Raw genomic sequence first — 23,986 nt, 5'->3', positions numbered from 1 at the left:
TCTTACATTTTTGACATTATTATTCATTGAATTTGGGTTTTCCTCAGAATTCTACACAGACTTGGGCAAGTCACTTAATTCTGCCTCAGTTTCCTCATCTGTCAAATGAATGGGAAAAGAAAATGGCAAACTACTCCAGTATCTGTGTCAAGAAAACCCCAAATGGGGTCACAAAGAATCAGACACAGCTGAAAAAACGCCTGAACAACATTCTGCTGTCCCCTCAAATTCAGCACATCCAAACGGGAGCTAGGACCCAGTGATCTTTTCAGCATTTTCCTATTAAACTAGGCTTGAACCTTCACAGTTCCTTTCATCTCCTCCTTGTATACAATGAGCTGCTAAGAACTGTCATTTTTGTCCCTACACCACCCTTCTCCTCCATCTGTTTCTCGCTCTCTCTCTTTTTTTTTTCCAGGACCTCATTACTTTTGTTGTCGACTATCCTAAGAACCAGCTAGCTGGTCTCCCTACCTTATTTCTCTTCCTCCTCCAGTTCATTCTATGTAATGCCAGCAGATTATTCTTTCTTAGACCTAGTTCCAAACATCAAGCTCTTTGCCTAAAAACTTTTCAAAGGCGCCTTAGTACCTGCTAAATAAAATCCAAACGCCTTTGTTTGGCATTCAGGCCCCACGTGATTTGGACCTCCAATACTGGTTCATCTCTTACTACTCTCTCTCTGATTGGATGACTCGGTATCCTCCAAACCCCGCCCCCTCCTGATTCTACACCTAGATTCAGTTCCGGACACCTGAAATGCCTTCTTTCCGCTTCCCCTATCTAACCCTTCCTTTAAGACCCATCTCTTTCTCTAATGCCCCGTCCCTCCATCTGGAAGGAATCTCCTTCTTCCCCACAACACAGGGTGCAAAGTATTCTATAGATTGGGCATTTAGCAAAATTAAAGGAGTGAGCTCCTAAGTCACTTTATGTGTTTTTTTTATTACATTTATTATTATTATATGCATGTCTTATCCCTTCAACAAGACCATTAAGCTCCACGGGCAGAGACTATATCTGACACCTCTTTGTATCCCCAGCCCCCCACCCCAGGGCCTAGAGCAGAGAGTAGATAGTCTGTAAGTCTCCATTAAATTAATGGGGATGTATATACAGATATCCATTATCTATCTCTCTATATCTATATTTATAGCTATCTCTATATACCATACAGCGTCCACAGAAAGAGAGAATTGTTGTGATTTTTCTATTGCAAAGTACAACGATAGAAGATCCCATTTAAAAATGAAGATCTTTAGGAATATATGGTTTTTAAGGTCTGGACAACCCCAACATTTCTTCAAGCAATCTAGGGAGGTTGTGTGAGATTGGAAATGAGTTCCCAGAATAAGTAAAAAGTCATCAGCATTCTCCTGAACGTTTTGGGGGCCTGGGCTTTGGAGTTTAAGACACATAGTTCTGGGTGAGGTGGCTTCAGGTCTCCTCCACACACTTTGAATTTGTTTGAATTTGGGAACAAAATTCCATATGGACAGAGCTGGACTTTAGCAGCCTGAACGTATTTCCTGAAGACAACAAATCATAGACAAGGAAACACAGGAACAGACTGGCATGCTTGTGCTCGGAACCTGTCTTTGTAATTGTAGCCTTCAGACAGGCCTAATCAATTAGAAGGGGCTGATTTTAACCAGTTGCAGGCTCATTATGCTGCATTCCAGATTGTGTTGATGAAAATCAGTTTCAGTCTGTGGCCTGGAACTCATGTACAGCAACTTCCTGGGGCCTCTTATATAAACACATCAAGAAACATTTTTATTTGGAGTTGCCCTCCCCCCTTTTATTTTAAGGGAGCAGCTTTGGGAATCAAGATTAAATTAAAATGATTTGAAGCCTGGACCCAGAAACATGTATGCAGGGGAAAAATATTTGAAGTCAAGGCCTTCAGATAGCAATTATTATTTGCATTACTTCAGAGGTGGACTTGGAGATAGATTCTCAAGTATTAGCATTAAATGAACACAGCTTTGCTCTCATCATGTAGCCAAACCAAATGCCCTTTCAAAGAAAATACCAATGGGGTGCAGGTTCCACCAAGGCCTCAGAAGGACAGAAGGTCTAGGTCTAGACCCTTCACCCAAAGGGCTGAATAGGAATGAAATGGAATCTTTTAGCATCCATGGGATATCTCGGTGAAGGAACAATATAACTGACCCTCTTTCATCTGATATATGATTAGACTTAAAAAAAAAATCAGTAGGGTGGAGGAACAACACAAAACCACATACACATCACGGAGTCCAAAACGGGATGCAAATCCTGTAAAGATTCCAAATCGAGTTACAAAATACATGTGATGAGTCATACCTGGCTGGCTTCCCTTTGGGGCTTGGTCAAGGCACTGAGTCAGTAGGATGAGAATATCAATACAGGCAGCTCTGGTCACAAGACAGGGGTTTTGCCTAGAAAGTAAAAGGACGGCAGGTAAATAAACCCATCCTAAGTACCTATGGGCAATAGTGGTAAAGAGTATGTATGCCAGTCATACGCCTCTGGCACAAACTGAAAAGCAACCCAATCCCAAGGAGGGATCAAAGAAAGACACAGGGTTAGGCCTAATACATACAAACTCTGAATTCTGCCCAGATAGCAAGTAGTAAAAAAAGAGAGAGCCATACCACATCCATACTCTCTTTATCATAAAACTAAGAGAAGAAAAACATATTCTCTAAAAGTAGGTAATTTCTGGAAAAACCCCAAACCAGCCATGAAAATCCCTGTTTGACATTTTGGAGAAAAAGAGTGCATTGACATGTGGCAAACCATAACTATGGGTTTAAAATAACAAGCTAAACAACAAACAAATGCAAGAAATTAAAAACATGGGAACCAAACATTGTCTTTTTTAAATAAGTGGATTAAAAAAAATAAATGGAGAAACCCATTTTATCCCTTGAATTATACAATGGAGATTAACTGGACTCAGACTTTATGTACTGGATGGAAAAGGAAGAAGCAACATTTCCTGGTAAAAAGCCAGAAATTGATGATGAAGGTCCTTATTTCTAAGACTACATATGAACAATAAGAGGTCAAAAGCCTGTGTGTGCCTGGTGCCTCACATCTGCCTTCCAGTCAGCATGGCTCCCGGTCTATTATCTGACTTTGAGTGCTGGGATCTGGGTCCTCCTTGTGTCTATTTTGACCACCAGATTCTATGGTAAAGATGGAGAGATGTAAACTGGACCAGTGGTGTCACACTCCAAATGGAAATGGGAGCAACTCAACTGTACATGAGGATCTTTGCAGACCACATATTGACTTAGAAAACCACACATGTTTATATATTTCTTTTTTTTATATTAATTTATTTATTTTAAAGATTTCCCAATTACATTTTAATCTGGTTTGGCCTGTACTTGGGAGTGTCGTGGGCCACATGTTCAACACTTCTGAAGCAGACAATAATGCAACTAGATAAAATCAGAACTGGTTGAATGGCCAGATTCAGAGAGTGGTCACTAATGGTTTGATGTCATCTGGGTGAGAGACCTATAATGATCTGATCTTGGCCTTGTGCCATTTATAATTTTTGTCAACAGAATGAATAAAGCTAAGGTCAGTCAACAAACATTTATTAAGCTTTTATTATGCACTGAGTCTTTGAGATACAAGGAAAGTAAAAAACGAAGGTCTTCCTTTGCTGTGTCCTCTGTACATGCAAAAGATACTCATCATACACGGGAGGTAATCACTGAAGATAGGCACAAGCAATTGGGAGAAAATGGGAAAAGGTGGGATTTGAGCTGAGTCTTAAAGGGAGTCAGAGCAGCCAGGGGATGAGGTGGGCATTCCAGGCAGGGGAGAGAGAGGGCAAAAAGGTATGCATTGGGTGGAACAAGGCTATGCTGGAGAATACTCACAGGAAGCTAAGAATTAAAAAGGGTGGAAAGGTTGGAAGAGTCTACGTTGTAAAGGCCCTTAAAAGTCAAGAAGAACATTTTATTTTTGATCATGGCAGTAATAGGAAGCCAGTGGAGGTTAAAGAGTAGAGGAGTGACAGGGACAGACTTGTGTAGGAGGCAGGGTAAGATTTCTTTTTTTTAAAACATCTACTTTCCTTCTTAGAATCAATCCTGTGTATTGGTTCCAAAGCAGAAGAGAGGTGAGGGCTAGGCAATTGGGGTTAGGTGACTTGCCCAGGGTCACATAGCTAGGAAGGATCTGAGGTCATATTTGAATCTAAGAACTCCCGTCTCTAGTCCTGGCCCCATAGCTGCCCCCAGTGTAGGGTAAGATTTGGGGCAGGGAGATCAATCAGAAGACTTGTATTGGGGTGGGAGGGCACCTGGGTAGCTCAATGGTTTAAGAGTCAAGCCTAGAGATGGGAGGTCCTGAGTTCAAATATGACCTCAGACACTTCCTAGCTGTGTGATCCTGGGCAAGTCACTTAACCCCCATTGCCTAGCCCTTACCATTTTTCTGCCTTGGAACCAATACCCAGTATTGATTCTAAGATGGAAGGTAAGGATTAAAAAAAAAAAAAAGACTTGTATTGGTGTAGCTGTGAAGGAGATAGAAATAAGGAGGAAGAGGAAGGAAATAAATATTTATTAAGCAATTACTCTGTGCCAGGTGCTGCATTAACTTGCCGGGAGATAGGTCCTATTATTATCCTCATTTCATTGTTGAGGAAACTGAGTCACAAAGAGGTTCAGTGCCTTGTCTAAGGTCACCTACCTACAAAGTGTCTGAGATCGGATTTGAACTCAGGTCTTCCTAACTCTAGGCTCAGCATTCTATCTTCTGTGCCACCTGGCTGTTATAATAGTCCAGTTGTGGAATTAGTCTAGAGGCAATCAGGGCTTGTACCATGATGGCAGCTGTGTGACTGGGCAGAAAGAGCACATATACGTGGGAGAAATGAGGGCAGAAATGGCAGGACTTTGCAACAGATTGGATGGGGGGAAGTACATGTGAATGAAAAGTCAAGGACGACACCAAAGCTGGGAGTCTTGTGATGAGAAGATGATGATGCCCTCAACAGTAATCAGGAGGTTGAGAAGAGGGAAGAACTTGGGGGAAAGGTAGTGAGTGACTTTGGACACGCTGAATTTGAGTTATTTATGGGAAATCCAGTGTGAGTTGGGCAATATGAAACCAGAGCTCAAGACAGAGATGAGAGTTGGGTATATAGACCCAATAGTCATCTGTGCTGAATCCATAGGAAGTGATGAGACATCAAGAGAGATGGTATAGAGGGAGACTGAGAAGAGTCAGATAAGTAGGAGGAGAACCAGGAAAAAGCAATGGAAAGCACATTCAAAGTAGATAATTTATAGTGTCAAAGCAGAGAGGTCAAGAAGGCTGAGGAGGGAGAAAAAAGGCAACTGGCAATCGGGAGATCATTGGTCACTTTGGAAAGAATAGCTTCAGCTGAATGAGCTCTGAAACCAGATTGCAGAGGGTTTAGTGAGAGAGGAAGTGCAGGCTCTAGGGGTGAATGGCTTTCTCAGAAAGTTTAACTGAGAAGGAGAGGAGAGAGAGAGGACAATAGCTAGTGGAGATGGCTGGACCAAATGAGGGTTTTTTTAAGGATAAGGGAGACACGAGCAGGTTTATAGAAGCCAGCATACAACAAGAGATTGAAGGTTGGGGATGATAAAAGGGGTGATCTGATGGAGAAGACAGGAGAAAGGGGATCAAGGATACAAGGAGAGGAGGGAGCCTTGGCAAAGTGAAGATCCATCTTTGTAAATGAAATAGGAATGTAGGAGGAGATAATGGAGGAAGATGCTGAATTAGGAGGTGGAGAGAAGAGGGAACTTTTAGCAAATGGTATCAATTTTTTTTTCAGGGACCATGAGACAAGATCCTTAGCTGGGAAGGAGGAAAGAGGGGGTATCTCTAGAGGCTCAAAAAAGGATAAACTATCTGCTTGGTGATTAGAGATTACATTATGGAGGCAGAAAAATATTGGCCTGCTCCAGTGAGAGCCCTGTTGAGTTTTTGTAATATAAATTTGCAGGGGACCCAGTTTACACAGTTTCATGATTTTTTTTCCCCCAGCTTGAAGACATGCTAATCAAAATTTCAAATGACACTCAACTGGGAGAGATAGTTAACACACTGGAAGAGAAAATCAGTAACCAGGAATATCATGCATGACAGGCTGGCACTTTGAGCCAGATCGAATAAAAAGAAAAGATAAATGTGAAAACTTTATACTTGGATTTAAGAAATTCATTTTACAAGAAAAGGTTGAGAGGTGCGGCTAGATGGTAGTTTGGGTTAAACTAAATGGCTTCCATTCCCTTTCTAATTCTCCAGTGACGTTTACTATAATCAATCCATTCCCATACGGGACCTCAACTTGTTGCCAATTTTGCCATAGCTTTTCCACTTCTGGTTTCCTGTACTATTTCCATAATCTCTCATTGCCCCAAATTTGTGAAACATTGGTAGACATTACCCAGGGATTGGTAAGAGGAGAAATCCAGGAGAAATAACTAGGAACATTAAACCGTGGGTAATTTCTGGGAGGAATCAATCCAAACTTTACTAAGCCTTCCTTTAGGCCTACCTTCTATGCTTGATGTTTTAGGGAAGACTGGTGAAGGGGAAGATGTGGTACTAGCCCTGAGGGACTAGTTCAAAACACACAAACCAACCAGAAGATACAATAAAATAAATGGCACAATAAGACACATAATAGTGTCTATGTCTGCCAGAAGGTACAAGAATAGTGGAGAGAGATGCTAAAGAGTCTGGGACTTAAGCTGAGGCTTAAAGGATGAGTAAATTTAGATAGGAGAAGGGTATGCCAAGAGAGGAAAAAAGGACAGTAAAAACTAAGAGGCCAGACACAGTGTGGAGGTCACACAGAGACCAAGTGAACTTGAGGTCATATGCTGGCAAGAGAAGAGATAAGATGGAAGAAAAAGGGTAGAATAAATTCTCAGGTAAACTCTTTCATGCAATGGGGTCATGCTAAGGACAGTCATTTCCTTCCTGTTTCCCTATTGTTCTTAAAGAGCTCCCAACCACTGAGTCATGTATTCTTGCTGCTAGAAGAATTATGTTTATCAGTCCACAGAGTCATTCATTGGCAGAGACATTAAAATGCACACGGTTGGTTCCACCTTTCACCCTCACAATTATCATGACCCTTGTGCAGAACAAGAGTGGAAAGTCACCAGGAAACTTTAGTTGTGAACACAAAGACGAAGCAATCTGCAGTATTTTGCCAGGCTGGTTTTTTCTTACATTTCCCCCAAATGGACATATCCTGGCGGCCCTTCCAATCTCTTCGGACATAACTGGGTCTGCTAGGGCTGCTTACATAGTAATATTAACAAGGTCAGGGGAGCTCAATGCGACCAGTTGGCCATTGAAAAGCACATTCAAATACAGCTGTGTCACATTCCAGGAAAAAAAGAGGAACCTGGGGAGTATGGATGGTGCCACAGAGGAGAGAGGCTGACTCCAGTTTCCAATCTGGCTTCAGGAGACATTCTGACCCAAAGCCAACTCCTTAGAGCCCCATCTCTAGGACAGCTGGGAGCTGTGGTAAAATCATAAAATTGGGCTTCCTTCTGAACATGCTTGTAAAACGGGTCAACATACATTTATCAAGCATTTGAATGTGCCAGGCTTAGTGTTAAACCATGGGAGTAGGCAGGTCTTGCCTTTAAGAAGCTTACATTCTAAAGGGGAAAAAGGACATTAGAAAGGGGAGAATGGGGAAAGGAGTATGGGTTTTAAGGGCACAGTAAAGAAAGTCCAGAGAGTCTGAAGTGCAGTCTGGAGAGGAAGGAAGACTAGAGGCTGGCCTGGGCATCCCTCATAAGACAGAGGTTCTGGAAGGAACGTGCCAATCAGAGGGAGAAGCTTTAAGGATGAAGGGTACTTTCAATATGAAAAGTTCAAAGGGTAAAACAAATGTCCAGGGTCAAAAGCTTGGCCCTGCCCCTTACCCCTCCCTCCTTTTCCCATTTCTCTCTGTCTTGTTTTTTCTTTTTCTAGTTCTCACTCTTGTTTCCTCTCCTCTTTCTTGATCTCTCTCCTTCCTCCTCATCTCTTTCTCTTTCTGCCCCTCTCTTCTCTTCCTCCTTTCCCCTCCTTGACTACTCCCTCTGTTCATCTTTGTTCTAACTTGGAAATAGTCCTTTAAGAACTAAGGGTGAGCCAAGTATGTTCTTGGACTGTCAATCTACTTTGATAATGGAAATGAAATCCAAGGGAAGAGAGGGTCACCTGCAAAGAAGACTGAGATCTAAGGGCTGAGGGGGTCTGTGGTGGTGTGTGTGAGGATTGGGATTTCTCTGCCTCTGTTCCCCAAATGAATAATCCCAGCACTGCTCACACTGAGCACTTTGAAACACAGTATGTGTTTTACAGATGGGTTGCAGAGCAGATAACAGGACAGAAAGAGACCTCAGAAAAGAGTTTTAAGCACCTTTCTGTAATAGAGTGAAGCTCATTTATCTGGATAAAATGAAGGCTCCAGTTAGAACCACATTTTCAAACATTTCAATTATTTTTACTCTCCTAAATCAGACATACAACTGCACTTGAACCTGGCTAAGTCATTGCCTTGGGAAAATTCTTAATTTTATTAAAATGGCTTGACTCCTCCACTCCCAGGAGAATCACAAGAGCTCTTAAACAAACCAAACAATGGCTCCACTGTCCAAAGAGAGGCAAGAGTACTTGGGAAGTCTTTGATGATTTGGGGGAATTTCCCATTACCTCTGGAATCCTGGTGATACCATGAGCGATCAATGCTTGCAGTCATGGGTTGTGGAACATTGGAGTCCCCTATGTGAGTTTATACAATATGCTCTTTTCTACAAAATCACCAAGGAGACAGAGGTGTGGCCAAATTGTTTCTATCAGGGAAGACCCCCTTGACACTCCCATATCTATCTCCAAGCCAACATGGAGAGCTACAATTCCTGTTCCAGTAGGACACAGCCTTCTTTTTGAGGGAGAAGGGTACCATTCTGGAGAAGAAATAGGCTCTACCATGGAGAATGGGGATATCCTGCTTACTGCCCTCTTCTACCACCACCCCAGATTTTCACCTGTGGCTAGAGGTAGCCAGTATGCCATCAAGGTGTGAACCCCAATGGCTGAATGAATAATTCACTAGGTACCTACCAAGTGACAATACTATGCTTTGTTGAAATCTACACCTCAACTCTTTCTCAAAGGCTTTCTTTATTAGCCTTCTAAAAGTAGACTTTCTAAGCAATCTGGCAACCTGACTTGCTCTAAAATACTTAGGATTTTATCTGATTGCTTGGAGATAGTTTGATAGTTACATCCCCTTAGGCAAGCTCGGAAACCCTGTGCTGCCTCTTCTGGCTTTGGTTATAAAATGAAGAGCTGCCACAGTTAGGCGAATTGAGAGACACGCTTTGGAGACACCCACATGGAGCTCTGTAAATTTCCAAGTGTAAATGAAATAAATCTAAATACTTTGATTCTGGTTTATAGTCAAACCACAGCCTTAAGCTTAGCAGTTATCATACAGAATCCTTCTGAGAAACAGCAGATCTATCTAAAAATGCCAAGAGTTCTGTGAATTATAGTGTTGGTGTGTGTATATATATATGGACCTATACATATATATAGAAATCGATCATACACGCACAATTTATGGTGCTCCTCTCCACCACCACCATCTTGAAATGTTAAAATTTTAACTCCGACAATTATTTCAGACCATATCAGAACGCATAAAGGCCATGGCTACTCTGAACTGATCCTCTACCTTGACTCTGCCTCTACACTAATCATGGTGGACCTCCGGTCATGTGGGGACACATTCAATTCAGGGAGCTACTACATCTGGGTAGCTAGGGGGCCCAATGGATAGAGTGCCAGGCCGAGAGTTGGGAAGACTCATCTTCCAGAGTTCAAATCTGGCCTCAGACACTTATTAGCTATGTGGCCCTAGGCAAGTCACTTAACCCTGTTTGCCTCATCTATAAAATGAGCTGGAGAAGGAAATGGAAAATCATTCCAGTATCTTTGCCAAGAAAAACCTCAAATAGGGTCACAAAGAGCTGGACCCGATTGAACCACAACAAAGCAACTACGTGCTCTGAACCCTGCTTGGTGTTAGGGAATATAAAGAATGTAAGGAGGTTCCTGCTCTCAAGGAGGGGAAAGAATTACATGCACGTAGAAAAGCAAATTCAAAATATATACCCAGTGATTTATGTAGCTGGGGAGGTGTGAGCATCCCCTCTCTGTCCCCATCCAGCTCAGCCCAGTCCAGTTTGTTTCTCATTTTCAATTGAGGCCTTGCTCACCGTCCTACTGGCTTCTATTGGGTTTGGCTTTGGGTCACATTACTGAGGGGCTCTGACATGGGAGAGGACGGAATGTCCTATCCTGTTTCCCTGGGCAAATTCTCTGGTGAACCACAGCCTGGGAGGGTAGGAATGGGTGCCGGGAGCCCACATCAGGCTTGTTGGTCTCTCTTCCATAACAGTTCCTTGCTGCCCATGGGCTGAATGGTTAGTGGAGGAAGGCTGAGTGTACATGCCACTGGTTTTCCTTGGTCCCTTTTAAGGATGCTGAAGCTCATCTTCTTTACGTTGAAAGTCATTTCATCAGCTTCTCCCTACCTCCAGCTCCAGAGGCCTCCACATTTTCTCGTCTTCCTATTAGGCATCTTTTTCTCATTAATGTGCTAATGTTAGAGCTATGTGCAGGGAATGATGAGAAAGAAACTTTGTGTGGGGCTCAGGATTTGTTCAAAGCCTGGGGAAAGCAGTCTGGTGGGTGTATGTTTTTTATTCTTTTTATGAAAGATGCATGGTTACCCTTCCCCTCCAATGACTTGTTTGAATATATAATTTAATACATTGCCAGAGAAACTGCCAGTTAATAACTTATTAGGTTATGTGCTGGGTATTATGGGAGAAAAGTGGCATCCATGAAAACTTTTATTGTAGAGTACAGGGCAGGGTACATATGTAGTTTGGGATATAAAATACTATGCTAACAGAGCCCCTCTTTTAAACACCATCAACATATCCCAGCATATAAAGAGAGATATAAAGAGGGAGGGAGTGAAAACTTCTAGAAAGTAAAACTTGGAGGTTAAAACAGATTTGAGGTACAAGATTTTAGTTTCTAATGTCACAGCAGTCTATTTTAGTAACTAGCCTAGGAAATAATGATGGTAATGATGTTGTCAATATAGTCACAGAAATTAGAATTGGAAAGGTGAGGAAATAATATCCAATACAACCTTTTTATTTTATAGACAAAGAAGCTGAGGTCCAAGAATTATAATTAGTAGCATTAATATGGTTTTAGATGTCTAAATCATTTTCTCTAATTCATTTTATTCTTGAAATGTCCCTAACATGGAAAATAGAATAACATCCTGATGTTTACATCTGGGGAAATTAAGGCATAGGGATACTGTCATCTACCCCAAATCACAGTGTATCAAATGTGGAGAGAAAAGAGATAGCAACATGACCTAAATACAATTGGCTAGGAAGCAAATCTCTCAAACAACAGATGTACTTTTGTAGGGCACCAATAACTAGAAAAGACTGAATGAATTAGCTAATTTTGTGTTATAGACCCAATTGTGCTAAGGATTTTATGATCATGACTTTTTCTAATATGGAGACAGTCTACACTGGCTTGTTAAAAACTTGGCAATTACTTTAATGTTCCCAAAGAAATGATCTCCATTTCATTCAGAAGTTCTCTGCCATGATGAAGACCACAACCTATTCAGTTTTGCCCAATCTGTGTGACTCTTGTCCATGATCACCCAAAGATTAGCCACAAGGGATCCACCCCAAATGATGGAAGTCTCCCTTGTTTTCTCCTGATGCCTCAAGGATATCAGTGGAACATGACGGATGACCTCTAGACACAGGACCAGGAATCCTGATTCCTCAATGACTTGTTCATCAGAGTGGGTTATGGCTTGCAGCTTGCTCACACCCACCATATGACTCTCCATTTCATGTTCTGGGTGTAACTCATTTTCAGTTCTTTAGAGACAGCAAAGATCCACATCTTGCTGCCATACAGCAAAAAACGTATTTGTGTTGAAAAGACACCACAAATAGATCAAAGATAGAGAAGGAAAAGGCCCTCAAAATATTTATAGCAGTTCTTTTTTATTATTACTATATTCAGTGGCAAAGAATTGGAAACTAAGAAGAGGTCCATCGACTGGGGAATGGATGATCAAATTAAGGTTTATAAATGCAATGGAATACCATTATACTACAAAGAACCATGAAAGAGATGGTTTCAGAGAGAACTGGGAAAACTTGTATGAACTGATTCAGAGTGATGTCAGTAGAAATAAGAGTGACGTACAATACAGACGAATAACTTTCAAAAACTTAGAACTCTCTGATCAGTGCACTGACCATCCAAGATTCCATAAGACTGATGATGAAACTTGCTTACCCCCTCCTGGCAGAGAGGTGATGGATCTAGAGTGCAGAATGAGATACATATTTTTTAGATATGGTCAGTGCAGGAATTTTCCTTGCTTTATTAGACATATATTTGTTACAAGGGTTTTGTTTTTCTTTTGGGGGTAGAGTTGGGAAGTGAATAATTTTTGGTACTTGAAAAAATTTTATTTAATTAAAAAAAAAAAGCAAATATTGCTTTCTTCACCATCAGTAAAAAATAGACCTAATTAATTTGCTAGAATAGCTACTAATAAAGCCTTATATTTGCAATAGTAGACATACTTTTTTAGCTCTATTATCTCATTAGAGTCTCACACCAACTTTGAAAGGTAAATATAGTAGGGATTGTTATCCTATTGACCAAATGAGGCCTAGATGACTTACTAAGGCCAGAGTCAATAGCTGAACTAGGCCAAAGGTCTTCATCTTATTATTATTATTATTTCTTCTTTCTACAAAATAGTTTGCTTCTCTTAATTTTTGAAATGGAGCATCATAGTCTAGAAACTTTTCATTAAATAATGGCTAACCTTCTTGCCTTATTCAATAGAGTTCCATTGGGCCTTCAGATGTTCCAAAGGCATAGGTTGGTTTAGGGGCATGTAAATTTTAAAAATTAATATTCAATACTCCAAGTATTATATTTATTAATATTTAACTTGAAGCAAAGGGAAAGTAAAAGGCTCAAGAAACCGAGAGAGCTCACCAGCTTTACACGTGGGTGGAAAAGAGAGAGAGAGGAGCCACATCCACTATATACAAACAAATTAATGGCACACATACATGAAAGGGAAAAGGGAATTGTGGGAAACTTAGACAAAAGGTTTTAGATTATAATTACTACATTTCCCCCTGTAATCCTTTGGGAGACCAGTCTCCCTAATGATCATGAAAACATAACTAACTCATAACTTTAACTAGAGGTATATGTAAATATTACCATTTTAAAGAGAAATTACAATAATTTGGGGATCAGAGGAAAATAAAAGAGAAAACAACCAAAACCAATGTTAGGTGCATTGGTATTTCCCAAAATTCCTTTTAATTTCTCTACCATCTAGCATGGTAACATTTGTATAATTTCTGAGGCTCCACCTCCCTCGCTTTCTTCTTTCACAAGCAGGCTGGGTTAGCACCTTTTTTAGCTAGTTCTTTTTTACTTTCATTGTTATTAATAAGTCATATAAACATAATACTTGAGTTATTATATAATAATTTTAAAACCCACAGGCACCATGGAAAAATCACTGAGGTCAAAGTTCAGAACCTTCAGCAGTAAGTCACCATGTCAAGAGAATTTCCAGGCCTGTCCTGAGTTAGTGCTATTTGAGAGGGTCCTGTGGGTAGTAGGACTGTCAGTTTAAATCTTTATTAATTGGCAATAGCTCTTCACATACATTTAAAAATTATTATACTTTATTTATTTTAACATATTTTTAAAAATTTTGAGTTTCAAATTCTCTCCCTCCCTCTAGCCCTCTTCTACCCATCAAGAAGGCAAGCAACATACTCAAATATACATTTTCACATATACTTTTGACTTTTACTCTTTATCATTATTAGACTGAATCTTTGTCACATCTCTGAGATAGGTAAGCAGTTCTGTGAGGCAGGAAAAGTAGGAGCTAGAACATTTTAGTTCTAGTCTTGGGTCTCAGACACTAAATGCAGTGGTTCACAGACAGGTCTCCGTTTTCCCATCTGTCAAATGAAGGCATCAATCTAGATCAGATTCTATGTGATCTGGGGCAAATCCTTAACTTTTCTGATTTTTAATCTGTTAAATGAGGAAAAGACAGCGATCCTCCTTATGTCACAGGGCTGTTGAGAAGAGAGGGATCTGCTAAGAGGAAAGGGCTATACAAAAATCTGAGTTGTTGCTGGTCCCTGACTGGGCTCCATCCCCACAGGGCTCCCATTCCTGGGTCCCGGTCCTGTCTTGAAGCATGCCCACTTTGGAGGCAAGCGGTGAAGGGGCAGCCCTCCGTATGAGCGGGTACATACAGAACATAGCAGCCCCTTCGGTGCTAAGATGTGAGGGGGGCTCTCAGTCCCCTGGATACTCGATACCTCTTCTATCAACCCCAATTCCTCCCATCAGTCATTCCCCTCATTGTCTCCAGAATCTGAGTGTTGAAATACAACATCATTAGCAAGGAGGGGGTAACATATTAATCCATGAGTATTCAGTGCAAATAGAAATAGAACGAACATTGAATTTGGAGCCAGGAGTTCTGGGTCTGAGTTTGGCTCCACATCTTATAAGCAATACCTTACAGTGGATGGAGTGCCAGACGTGGAGTTACCTTGCAAGTTCCTTAGGAACTGGTATGGAGGTTAATAATAATAACAACAATCCTAATGGCCAACATAGGATGTGTATATAATAACTACACAGCATTTTAAGATCAGCAAAGCACTTCACTTACGTCGTTTTATGTGAGCCTCACAAAACCCTCTAAGGTAGGGATTCTTAGGGACAGATGAGTGGCATGGTGAACAGAGCATCTTGGAATTCATCTTTGTGAGTTCAAATCTGGCCTTTGACATGACCCTGGACAAGTCACTTAACTCTGCTTGCCTCAGTTTCTTCATCTCTAAAATGAGCTGGAGAAGGAAATGGCAAACCACTCCAGTATCTTTGCTATGAAAACCCCAAATGGAGTCATGAAGAATCAAATACGACTGAACAAAAAGGGATTCTTAACTATTTTTTGTGTGTGAAATGGACTCCTTTGAGAGCCTGATAAAATAAATCTATGGGAGCCCTTCTCAGAATAATCTTTTTAAATATGTAAAATAAAATATATAGAATTACAAAGAAAACCTGCTATTTTGGAATAGTTATAAAAATATTAAAAAAAAAACCAAACAAGTTTATGGCCCACAGAATAAGAATATCTCCTCAAAGGTGAAAACTCCTAATACTATTGTCCCCATTTTCCATGTAAAAAAACTAAACCTCAGAAAAGTTATGTTACTTTTCCATGGTCATATAATTATTAAGGGCCAGAGACTTGAATGTGAATCCATTTCTCAACACTACATCATGTTATTTCTCAAGATGGACAAGATTTAATGGGAAAAAGGTCTGGAGTGGGAGCATGACTGGTGGGGCCAGGCAGTTCTGGGCAATGGGCTCCAATGAGGAATTCTTAGCAGTTAGGGCAGGATGTGTGGGCACTAGTACCTGGGGATACCAATGGCACATACTGCTATTTGATAGGCATGTCAAAGTCTGGCCCTAAGAGGTACTGGGCCCAGACTTGGTCATGAAATGACTGCTGCTACTCTGTTCACCTCTGGGATGTGGGAATTCACTGATCTTCAAGCAATATTCAGTGAGAACAGGAATTACAAGGTCTCACACACAGGCAGTCATCATGTTTATTATGGGAATTTCCAGACTGATAGGGAGAGAAGTCTCGTGGAATCTTCCCACAGGACCTCAATCAAGAGCTGAGTCTTGGCTGGAAAGATTTCACAGACCTTTCAGATCACCTCTCATGTAGCCATGTGATAATCTGCTCATCTAGGAACGTCTGGCCCAATGGCTCTCCCCTTTCTATTGGGCTGTTTATCTTTGAACAAAGAGAAGTGCCATGAACCCCCTGTCTTAATGATCCCAACTACCATTGTGTCCAATCCAAATTCCTCTCCTTTGCATTCAAAGCCAACTGTGTCTTCCCACTGTGCCATCAACGTAGAAACCATGCTGAACTTCCCCCTTGTATGGTGGTCCTGGGGCATGGCGGAAATGGCCCTAGTTTTGAGGCCACTCATTAGCTCTCCGACCTTGGGCAAACCATTTGATTTCCCTGTGGCTCAGCGATTAAACTACACAATTTTGAAGGTCACATTCCTCTCCAGGGCCTGCCACCTACAGATCACACACACTGAACTAGACCCAGTTATCAGATCCGTTTCAGGATTATCCTACGTCCATGCTCTTCTCCAGACCTGGAATGCCCCCTTTCTGCCCATCATCTTTCTGCTCATTCAGATCCTCTTCCTGGTTGAAGTCTCCTGTCACTGTCTCAGGAAGCAGAGGTTTCTTCCCTTTTCTGAACTATTATCTCATTTATTGCTCATACATTATAATGAACAATTCCATTTTGTCTTGTTCACCAAATGTTTCTAAGAGAAGGTCCCATCATTCATCTTTTTGCTGAATCTCAGCTTCCCCCTCACCATCTTGGTGCCCATTAACACTTGATTGAAGACTGGTTTTCTCTACTAATAAAATCTTGTTCTAACTCTTCCCACTTCAACTTTATTCATTTTTCAATTCTAAGGAAATGATTTTTTTTTTAAATCTAAGCCCACATCTGATGCTTGATGTTATATCATTTGTGTATTCTTGGTATTTGCTTATCGATGGATATGCCATCTTCTGCTGAGGCCCAGGATTATCTGATTTTATTTCAGTATCCCTAGCATCCAGCACAGTGGCTGCATATCATTTGCCAAACTGGACTGAACAGAATTGTGGGTATAAAAGAAGAGCCTTTGCCTTATGTTTTTAAGTCACAAGAAAAGTTGCTGCAACTTCTGTCTTCCAATAGCAATACTCCAGTAGGCCAACAGCTACAAGTGAAACAAGGCAGATGTTTCTAAGGCCTACACAGAACTAATCATCAACTCCAGTTTTCTATATTTAAAATGCAAAAAGCCTTCACAGTTGCCATTTGAATTCTTGTCACATACTTGAGTTAAAAACTATTTTTACTTGTTTCTCCCCCATGAAGAAGCTTTGATCTTGGGCAACTCTCTCAAAGACTCAGTTTAATATATTGATGACTCCTGAATGCTTTTTCTCAGACTACTTTCCACCACCTCAACATGTCAACAAGAAACACTTCATACATTTTCAGACTTCATTTCTTCTCAAGCAACTTGTTTCCTCAGCAGTTGAAGCTGTATTTTTAAAAGGAATGGTTTATGTTAGAAAATATTTTGCATCTTAACTCCATCCATTTGGAGGAAACAAAGTGGTAGCTTGGCTTGTGCCTGAGTGTTTAAAGTATATATTACATGCATAATAAATATGATAAATGTATATAAATGTATGTAATACACAGATTTTTATCTGAAGATATCATGACCTCAAATATTCTCAAGATGCCAAAAAAGAATAGACATCAGCTCACTCAAGGCTAAAATTACCAGTATCTTTCACCTTGTCATTAAAGACTATGTGAACTTCAAGAAAAGCCCCCCAAAAAGCTTCCCTATCAAGCTTCTCCCAAGTGAAGTATAGATGTTGAGAACTTTTTTTTTCTCTCTCTCCTTTTTTTGGATTTGTTTTGTTTTTAAGAGGGAAACTAGGAAAAGCTATTTAAAACAAACAATAAACAAATTTAAAAAAAAAAGAAAACCACCCAACCCCAGCAATGCCTGGAAACTTACTATGTAACTAACCATCCTTGTTCCGTACTTCCCTTATAGCTCTAGAAGGGACCACTAATGATAGCCTTAAAATGTAACATGAGCAGTGGAATATTTTGACATCCTACTGGACTGGCCTCATTCTGGTGGCATGGAAACAGAAGAGACACCTGTGCCAAGGGCAAAAGGTCGAGGTCCCTTCCTGAAAGTGGACTCAGTGAGAATTCTCCCTTCTATGGGGAAGAAAGTCTGAAAACCGGAGAAGGGGACTTTGGGGAGGAATAGGGAAATCTCTTCAAAGTCCAGGATTTCTGCTTGAGAATTGTAATTTCTCGTGCTAAATCTTATGGTTAGAAAATGAACTGCTGCACTCAGCTGAAAAAGTCAGATAAAACCCCAGAGCAAAAGAGCTAGAACTCCTGGGAGAGAGCCAGGGCCCGCTAAAAGGCGTCGTGCTCTTCCCTCAGCAGCTGGAGGACCCCCGCCCGCACATTCGTCATACTTATTTGGACTGGGGAGCCCTGTAGATCAAGTTCACTATGTATGACACAAATAGTCCAGGCACGGAAGGAGAGAGGAAATGTTGGAAGGAAAGCTGAATTCTTTGGGTGGGAGAAGGACCAGGACTCTGGGTAGGAGGCAGATCATGGAAAAATATGAAGAGTAAATTGGAGTCCAGGAGCACACTAGGTGGCTAGATGGATTGAGAGCCAGTCCTAGAGATGAGAGATTCTGGGTTCGAATCTGGCCTCTAGCTATATAAGTCTGGGCAAGTCACTTACCCCCTATTTGCCCCAGTTTCTTCATCTATAAAATGGGGAAAATAATAGCACTTCTCTCCCAAAGTTATTGTGAGACTCAAATGAGATTACTGAAAAGTGCTTAGCAGAGCACCTGGCATGTAGCATGTGCTATATACATGTTAGATATTATTGTTATTATTATTAAAATGAACCTTATACTGTGGCCAGAGTAATGGAAAGAGGGAGAGAAAATGAAAACACTTTTTGGCAAAGCAGAGCAGCTCTAGTGAGGCTGGTAACATGGGTGGATTTCCTTGTTTGTCTCTGTTCTCCTGGGATGTGCGTGTCTCACCGCTACCTCCACCCCCAAGAAAAAATGCTGAATTCCAAGGTGTGAGGCCTAGAGAACACTCCAGGGACAGATGATGGTTCCTCTGAGTCATAAAGCCATTAGAAGCTATGCCCCTGAGGACATCTCTGGACCTTTCTCGATTTTCTCTGGCATATCCATGTCATAGGATTCTGGTTGAAAAACCATTACAAAATGGGTGAGTAAACGAGGGAAAAGATGGTGGTCCATCCGTAAACGCCGATGGCAGCTGCGCCATTCATTTAAGGCAACCAGCCAAGAGGATGGGGATTTTTAAAATGCTGTTTCTCAAGGCTGCTTTCTTAGCAACCTTGGGTTCTGTTTTTGTATTCTGACAAGGAGTCTGTTTTTCTCTTCCGAATATCAGATTGTCGTTCTTCCTGATGATAAACACTCACCAGATGCCAACACAGCATCTGGCTGCAAACACCCCGGCAATCACAGTTGTTGCCTAACCAGTATGAGTGGAATTCCAAAAGAAAGCACCCACCAGCCATGTGGGGCTCCAGCAATCACCAGGGAGCCAGAAAATAAGTAAATTCAGAGTTGAGAGCCCTCTCCCCCCAAACCCCAGCTTAGCTCCATGAAGTACCAGGGTATCCTGCTCAGATGCAGAGGAAAAATTCAGGCACTTTCCAACCAGGCTTCATGGGAATTCAATGGAACAAATGGAATTCCTTTTTCCAACCCACTGTCTAGAGATATAATTTTGAAGATCTTGCAATTAGCTTGCAAGAGCACCCACTGATCAGTCCACATTGATATGACTACTTGTGAGCGACACCTCTTGGGGGGAATATTTCCATCTTTGTTCTCTAAAGGGAGGAAGTGAATCCATCATCTACCATCCCTAAATGAATGTACAACCTCAGAAAAGCGGCAGCAGAGGGCCATGGAAAGCTGGCTCAGAGCTGGAGACTCAGTATTCTACAAATGTTCCCTTAGGTTGGTTCACATTATGCCTTCCCCCTACAATCCTGGTTCTGCTTTACAGGTGTTGGGGAGCCTTCCTCTTTCACCAGTTAGCTGATCTGGAAGCATAATGACCTGTTTATAAGACCTGTTTCTGGTGGACATTAAGGAGGGCTGGAAGGAGAGGGAGAAGAGGGAAGAACAGAGGAGGAAGAGGAGTAGAGGAGAGATTTTTTTGGAAGTAAAATAATTAAGCAAAATGAACAATAGTGAGCTGAAAGTGCATGCAGAATCCTACATATGTAGTATGCACCAAACAATTTTTTATATGAAAAAAAATCTATTTTTTTCCTTTCCTGCAACTACTGCCACCTCAATGGGGGGAAAAAAGGGAGAACCCCCCCCACATTCCTTAACAAATAATCATAATCAAACATAACAAATACCCTCATTGGCTCTATATAAATATACATACATATGTGTATATATATCTTTATATCTATTTACACATCTTTATGTATAATGCACATATGTAATATTTAAATATCCCTTTCACACTGACTTTCCCTATTGTGGTTTTGATATATTGGACATAAGAAATTAAAGAGGAATTTGGGGAGAGTTTTTCAGAAACTGCAAGCAACATAGAAAAAGTTTAGAAATTTAAAAATACATACTTAACTCAAAATTTACAATTAGGTACTGTAAATTTCTCATAAAAAAAGAAAAAATTCAGACTGATTCCCTGGTACAAAGGAAGGGCCAAAATTTTTTACATAGATTTTCCAGATTGTGGGGACACAACGATTTTCACTGACTTGGGCTGACCTAAGATGCCTGGCTTGTCTGGGGATTGGTGGGGTGAACCCCAGTCAGAGAAATGATCTCTCTGTATTAATCTGTTTATTGCAACCACAAAAAAACCTGCTATAAATATTTTTGTATGGATAAAATCTTATCCTAGATCTTTGATCTCTTATGGGCACAGGACTAGCAGAAGCATATCTGAGTCAAAAGACAGACACACATTGTTTAATACCTTTTTGTGTATGACTGTATATGATTCTAAATTGTACCCATTCATAAATTCTCCAACAGTGCAGCAATATTCTTGTTTTCTCATAGCCCCCCTATATATATATACACACACATAAACTATAGCATAATATATATAATTATAATTACATATGTAAATATACATAAAATATAGCATAATATATATAATTACAATTATATATATAATTTTCCTTTTTATCATCTTTGCCAATATGTTGGGCAAAATTGAGAACTGCTCTAATTTTGCATTTCTTTAATTATATATTATATTATCTTTTTCATATGGCTATAAACTAACTAGTCTTATTTCTTCCTTTGAGAATTGCCTTTTTATATGCTTAGGCCATTTATTAATTGGGAAATTACTCTTATCCTTATAAATTTGAATACTGTTTCTTGTATATCTTGGAAATGAGACCTTTATCAGAGAAACTTGTTGCAATTTTATTTCCCAATTAATTGTTTCTCTTTTAATCATAACTTTCTTGAATTTGTGCAAAAACTTTTTAATTTTATGTAATTGAAATTACCCATCTTATCTTCTGTGATTCTCTCTATCCTTTGTTTGGGTGTGAATTTTTCTCCTGTTCACAGATATGATGGGCAATTTATTTAAGAAATCATCTTTTATATATAGATCATGTATTCGTTTGGAGCTTATCCTGAGAAAAGGTGGAGATACTGATATAAATCTAATTTCTTCTGGAATCCTGTATAATTTTCCCATCTTTTTTTCCTCCCAAATCAGTAAAAGTCATTATCACAGCTGCTTACTTTAGGAGTTGAGGCCTTTGAGTTTATAGAATACTAGAGAAATAGATTCATTTGCTTCTACATGTTATGTACCGAATTGATTCAATTGAGCCATCTCTCTGTCTTTCAACCAGTACCAAACTTATTTGAGAATTACTGGTCTGAAGTATAGTTTGAAAAATGGCACTGCCAGGCTCCCTTCATTCTCACTTCTTTTCATTATCACTCTTGAGATTCTTGACTGTTTTGTCTCCATATGAATTTCATTATTTCTAGCTTGATTTTTTATTTTCTACTTTTTTAAAGTAATCCTTTGGTACTTTGATTGGCATTATACTAAATAGGTAAATTAATTTAGGTAGCATTTATTTAGTAGTATTTTATTTATAATATACTATTTAGTATTCTATTTAGGTAGCATTTATTTTTATTATATTTATTCACCTACTCATCAACAGGATTTTTCTAATTATTTAGATGTCTTTAATTCTATAAACAGCGATTTGTCACTGTATTTTATATAACTTACTAGCTGGATGATACTGGGCAAGTTATTTAACTTCTGCTTTCCTCAGTTTCCTCAACTATATAATGGGAATCAAAGCACTTATCTTCCAGGGTTATTGTGAGGATAAAATGAGATAATAGTTGTAATGCATTTAGCACAATGTATAGCATATCATATGAGCATAATAAATGCTTGTTTCCTTCCTTCCTATATAGTTCCTATGGTAAACTTAATAAATAGACACCCAAGTGTTTTACACTAAATTTAACCATTATTTTAAGTAATAATATTTAAGTTACTCAAATAAGTTGTTTTAAAGTAAATAATTTAATCCCAAAGAAAAAGTGAGCCAGGCAACAAATCATAGGAACAAAAAGTAATTGCTATCAAAGAAAAGAACAATGAGAAAACGAAAAGAAATATAAAGCCAAATAGACCTTGAAATAGATTATCTCAAAATATATCAAGAAGAAAAGAAACTAATGAACTATGTATGCAATTAAAATAACCTTTGAAAATGAGTATATTTTAGAATTCCTAATAAACATAAAAAACAAAATTCTGAAAATGAGATAAAGCTTATAGCTTCTAGGCATACTCAACTCACATGTGATTCCCCAGACAAGCTACCCTACATTCAAAGTACTCTGTAGATCTGTATCCACTCAAAATGAGGGTTTATAAACTGTAATCAATGTCCATGACATTTTTTAAAAAGGATAATTGGTTCAAACCAATGTCATTTAATGCAACACCATAATAAGAAAAGTAGCAATGAAACATTCCTCCCATAAATCTAGGATACATTCTCCAACAGATATAGTTGCCATCATTGGAAATAGAAGGCGCACACGTAGGGAATATCCGGAGCCACTGGGCACCATGAAGTGGTAGAGTTTCTCTCCCCTTATAGCTTCTGGGTTGGGGTAGTTTCACTTCCTGATTCGGCGACTTCTAGATGATGTGACCCACAAGAGAGAGGACTCAACACTTTTTTCACACCCTCATGATCTCTCAAACTTTTCCTACATGGAAATTATTCCCAAGAGATAAAGCCATTCAGCTGTTTCCACAATCCAAGATGGTAGAAACCGTAAAGAGGTCATGAATGAGCTCATGAACTAAGGACAGAATAGGCTAATCCCTAAACCCTAATGAATGCTCTAATGGCACTCATGTCATCTCCAGCTACCCTGCTTTGGGGGGGTTGCACAAGTCATCGGCAGACTCAGTTCTGCTCTGCCTGCCTGCACCAGGGCATGCCAGAAACCAATTGTGCTTTAACATAACGGTGCTCAGCCAGAGAACCGAAGAACGGGGGGTGCAGGGCCAGGGTGCCAATAGGAGTATGGGACTCCAACAGGCCTGAAGGATGGGGGACAGGCACCTAGCTGAGGCCAGTTTTGGCTCTCTGGGAGTCATCTGGGGCAGAGAGTAAGGCCTGTGAAAAGTGGAAGAGGAAGCAACTTCTAGGGGAGAGAGCTTTAAGGCTCAGCCTCTGAAGAAATTGCAATCAATGGTGAAGGAGTTAGAAATTGAGAGATAGGGGAACATAGAGAGAAAAGCATGAAATTACCAAAGGAAGAAAGTTGGCTTAAAAACCTTCAATACAAGCAGATGCTAATAACAAAAGGGAACATGAGCTTCAGATATCTAAATGAGTCTAGAAATCTATGAATATGATGACAAAGGAAAATGAATCAGTACGTGACAAAGCAGAAGATCCTGTGAATTCTCAAGATAGTATGGAACGATAAGAGGGTGAATTCTTCGTTTCTCTTCAGGGAATTAAGAATCACCAAAGCAGAATTTATGGCCTTCA

The 23,986-nt window shown here is 40.0% G+C and overlaps 1 protein-coding gene across 2 annotated transcripts in view; it reads right to left on the bottom strand.

Moving 5' to 3' along the window:
* Positions 1 to 23,986, bottom strand: part of THADA (THADA armadillo repeat containing) — a 449,835-nt gene that overhangs the window by 98,314 nt on the left and 327,535 nt on the right. For both annotated transcript variants that reach the window (XM_056822946.1, XM_056823006.1), the window contains one exon: positions 2,329 to 2,423. In XM_056822946.1, coding sequence (XP_056678924.1) covers positions 2,329 to 2,423 — 95 coding nt within the window. The remainder of the gene's footprint in view (positions 1 to 2,328; positions 2,424 to 23,986) is intronic.

The sequence above is a fragment of the Monodelphis domestica genome, chromosome 1, assembly GCF_027887165.1.
Source record: "Monodelphis domestica isolate mMonDom1 chromosome 1, mMonDom1.pri, whole genome shotgun sequence".
In the NCBI taxonomy this organism is placed as follows: Eukaryota; Metazoa; Chordata; class Mammalia; order Didelphimorphia; family Didelphidae; genus Monodelphis; species Monodelphis domestica.
This window is presented reverse-complemented; position numbering and strand designations above follow the sequence as displayed.